General features: G+C 41.3%; 1 protein-coding gene across 1 annotated transcript; it reads right to left on the bottom strand.

Annotated features, from left to right (window-relative positions):
• Positions 1 to 493: 493 nt before the first annotated feature.
• Positions 494 to 3536, bottom strand: LOC128702341 (ctenidin-3-like). Its single transcript, XM_053796558.2, has 2 exons — positions 3446 to 3536; positions 494 to 1748 (listed from the first exon to the last, which is right to left on the bottom strand). The coding sequence occupies exons 1-2, from the start codon at positions 3464 to 3466 to the stop codon at positions 1212 to 1214; spliced, it is 558 nt and encodes a 185-aa protein (XP_053652533.1). The 5' UTR covers positions 3467 to 3536; the 3' UTR covers positions 494 to 1211.
• Positions 3537 to 3805: the final 269 nt, after the last annotated feature.

Consider the following 3805-nt stretch of genomic DNA (forward strand, 5'->3'; position numbering starts at 1 on the left):
CCATTGACCAGGTACCTCCTTAGGGGATATCCTAGCCATCTTGACTAGCAATGTCTGAACATGTAACTTGGCCTGGCTGGATTGCTGGCTGGATTAAACAGTCATTATCATAGCTGGAACAATTCACCAAAGCAACACACTTAGTAATGGTCTAGGGCGGAACGAAACGTCGCCAAAAGGTTTCTCTCCCATGTGCAGGTTTTTGAATGCACAACGACGTGTACAAGGATGCATACAGAAAGACAAGCCTTGATCCGGGCAATGTTTCTAACCAAAGCTCTCAAGTCATGACTTGGGTAAGCTCTATGCACATGTTCTGCGTATTTATGTATTTGTCATCGGCTGGAGTTTATCACGCCGTTGCCGCCTCTTATTTTCAGTGTAATATTTGAAAGGTACAAATTTGACACGTGCTGTTAGAAAGTTTTTTTCCAACGTGCTGATATTATTTATCTAACAAAAACTCGTCTCTGGCATTGAAGAAAAACAAAAATATGAAACAGGCTTTTATTAGTCCCTCTGGAGGAATTACATCACAACATACGACAAACAATTACACTTTCCAACAAAATTTAAGTTTTTATACAGAAACCAAACTGGTTATTGTTTAAAGTTAATTTTAAGGCACTGATCAGGAATCCTGAGCTTGTTTAGTCTTTGCTACGTAATGTTTTTAATGGGATTTTATGATCAATATATTGGCTGTTTAATCCTGAAGAACCACATGATATATGTTACATAACAATCATAGGTACTATGTTATACACAGATGTTAAATATGGCGAATTCAGTGTAAAAACTAATCTTTCGTAACGTAACTCATATATATACACACAAATTTTCATTGTATAAACATATTTTCAAACTATTGAGGCTTTTGACACGTGTTCAGTATGGTTCTCCGGCAACAGTGTCCAGCTTTAGGACAAAACTAAGTTCAGATTCGAATTCAGAGTCACAGGATTAGTTAGAAATACATGTTTCTCTACCTGAAACCATCGGTGGCTTAAAGTCCGGAAATAGCAAATGACAAGTATATTTGACAGTTCCTTCACTAGCTGAGGAGTTGCAAGTATGTTGATAGTTCCTTCACTAGCTGAAAATTTACAAGTATGTTGACAATTCCTTTACTAGTTGAGGACGTAGCATGAGATTGCTGAGCTAACTCTTGATTGTTGATGAAAAAGATAGAGCTACAAGTTGCCTGATATTTACCATCCACCTTTTCCACCATAGCCACCGCCACCGCCACCGCCACCGCCACCATAGCCACCACCAATACTGCCACCACCGAAGCTTCCGCCGCCGAAGCTACCACCACCAAAACTGCCACCGTGTCCACCGCCACCACTGCCGCCTGAACTGGTGTGTCTGCCAACAAGCTGAGCAGCAACTATACTAGGTCCTTGACGTCCACCTCTGATGCCGCCCCCATAGCCGCCGCCGCCACCACCACCACCAGTTGTGGTAGAATGTTTGCCAACAAGCTGAGCAGCAACTATACTAGGTCCTTGACGTCCACCTCTGATGCCGCCCCCATAGCCGCCGCCACCACCACCACCACCAGTTGTGGAAGAGTGTCGGCCAACAAGCTGAGCAGCAACTATGCTAGCACCACCACCATGACCTCCACCGCCATGGCCTCCACCGCCATAGCCTCCACCGCCATGGCCTCCACCGCCATGGCCTCCACCTCCGCCATAGCTGCCGCCTCCATGAGCAGCACACACCAACCCCAGCGTCACCACCTGTAATGATCAACACGCCTGTACGGACTCTTTAAAACAATTGAGCACATAAACACTTTTATATTAATTCATAAATAAGTAAATTAAAAAAATATATATTCTCATGCATAAATCTTCCAAGGTGATCGCAAAGTAGAAATTATCGCCAAATGAGGAATTCTTAATGTTTACTCAAAACACTTGTAAGTCATAGCAATGCATGTGTGTGATGAAAAGTTGCATTTCAGAGTCAGTCAAAAACGATACTTCGGAAATGATAAAAATTTTCTCAGTACTGTGTTTTGGTGATTACATTTTTACTAGCATCTTTTTCTTTAATAGTCTAGTACGAAAAAAATCGTCAAATTGCATGTGAAACAAGGAACTTTGTGCCCGAAACAAAGCCATAATGTTTGCAAGTTTACTGTACTATAATTACGAGTCTGTATATGATTCTAACAGTTCTGAAGGGTAGGATGTTATGAAGAACAATGACGGCATCGAACACGACGTAAGTGACGTATGTTCATTACTTGGGGATCATGAGTTGAGGATACTGTTGCGAGGACTGCATCACTCATGTGAAAACTAAATAAGTTTTTTTCTGAAAGCACTGCACTGACTGTAAAAGCATGATTATATGAGAGTGGCCGTTCTTGTGTGAGATTAAAGCTTGGTTAGTGAATTCAAAATAATAGAAGCACAACACGTAGTGTCCCATTATTATCATTATTTACATTTTCCAGTGTTTCTGCATATTTGATAAATGAATTTTAGCTTTTCCTTAGTGATATATCTAAGTTTACCATTTGTCTGTATTTGTGTCAGGAAACTTATCATTTATTCATATTAGCATTTTCTACACAATTTTTTTAATTCTACAGCCTCTTTTCTTCAACTTCATTTTTGCTTTTGTTATTTTCTGATGGGTTGTATATAACGACAACGAAGACCCTGGAACCCTACGTAATTGATTACAATAATATCATCCGAAAAATCATCGTATTTTGGAATTTATATAAATATTGAAGTTATAAATCAACCTTCTCCGTAATCCCGTTTCTCGCCTTTTTTCTTTACAGCCTCACTCACATTACTTAATTTTCTACTTACTCGTTAATTTAAATCTTAAGAATTTATTTGGGATCCCGTTGATATTTGTACACATTTGTTTGGCTTATGTTCCTACTTGAATAACGCGTCTCATTATGGAATACTGGAAAGTTTGTAGTGGTTGTGGGGTTCTGGGGTTTTGATGGTTCTTGACATTGCTGGTGGACGTGTGTACTCGCGGATTTGCACAATTTGTTTGCTGGTGCCGAACCTTGGATCTTAACCTCCAGTTTACAGGCCGTGGTTTCCCCGTCCACCCTTCTGTTTATCTATTACCTCTTAAGTTGGTGGCTCGGTCTGCAGCTAAGGGACTAGGGTTCGATCCCGGCACTTGTGGAAACGTTGGCCATGTGTTTTTATGCACGTTGAACCTGTTCACCTAGCAGTCAGTAGGTACCCGAGTATTAGTCGACTTTAGTGGTGCGGGGGGAGGGTCTCATCCCAGAAAGACTTTTAGTAGACATTGGGTCTAGGTTTCGAAATAAACTGAAGTAGAGTAATAGCTCTTAGACTGTGAATTCAGCAGTGTAAAAAAGTGGTGTGTGTTGGGGTGTTGTACGATAGGCAAAACTAAGTTTCCTGCAGTAAAGTTGTACAATACTCACGAGAGTTGTTAGGACCCTCATGCTTGCTTGAGCTCAGCCTGTTTGCCCCTACACCAGCAGCAGCAGTGATCAACCTGGACTGGCACTCACCTTCCTTCTCAGGTATTTATATTCAGGCATTCGTCCCTGTTCATCACTTGGTTGCCAACTACCTTAATACCAACATAACTTTGCAAGGGCCCTTAGAACAGAAAAGAATTTGTGTCCCTGTGAAGGCTTAAAAGGCCCTTATGAATGGATCAGCCTCACTGTTGTTGTGCGGTCACAAATCATAATACACCGATGGCCTTCCATGCACTTTGCGCCATAAAAAAAAACCTAGTCCTTCCTCGTCCCCAGGTACCTTAATGCCGTTACCTG

Source organism: Cherax quadricarinatus, chromosome 37 (assembly GCF_038502225.1).
Source record: "Cherax quadricarinatus isolate ZL_2023a chromosome 37, ASM3850222v1, whole genome shotgun sequence".
NCBI lineage: Eukaryota > Metazoa > Arthropoda > Malacostraca > Decapoda > Parastacidae > Cherax > Cherax quadricarinatus.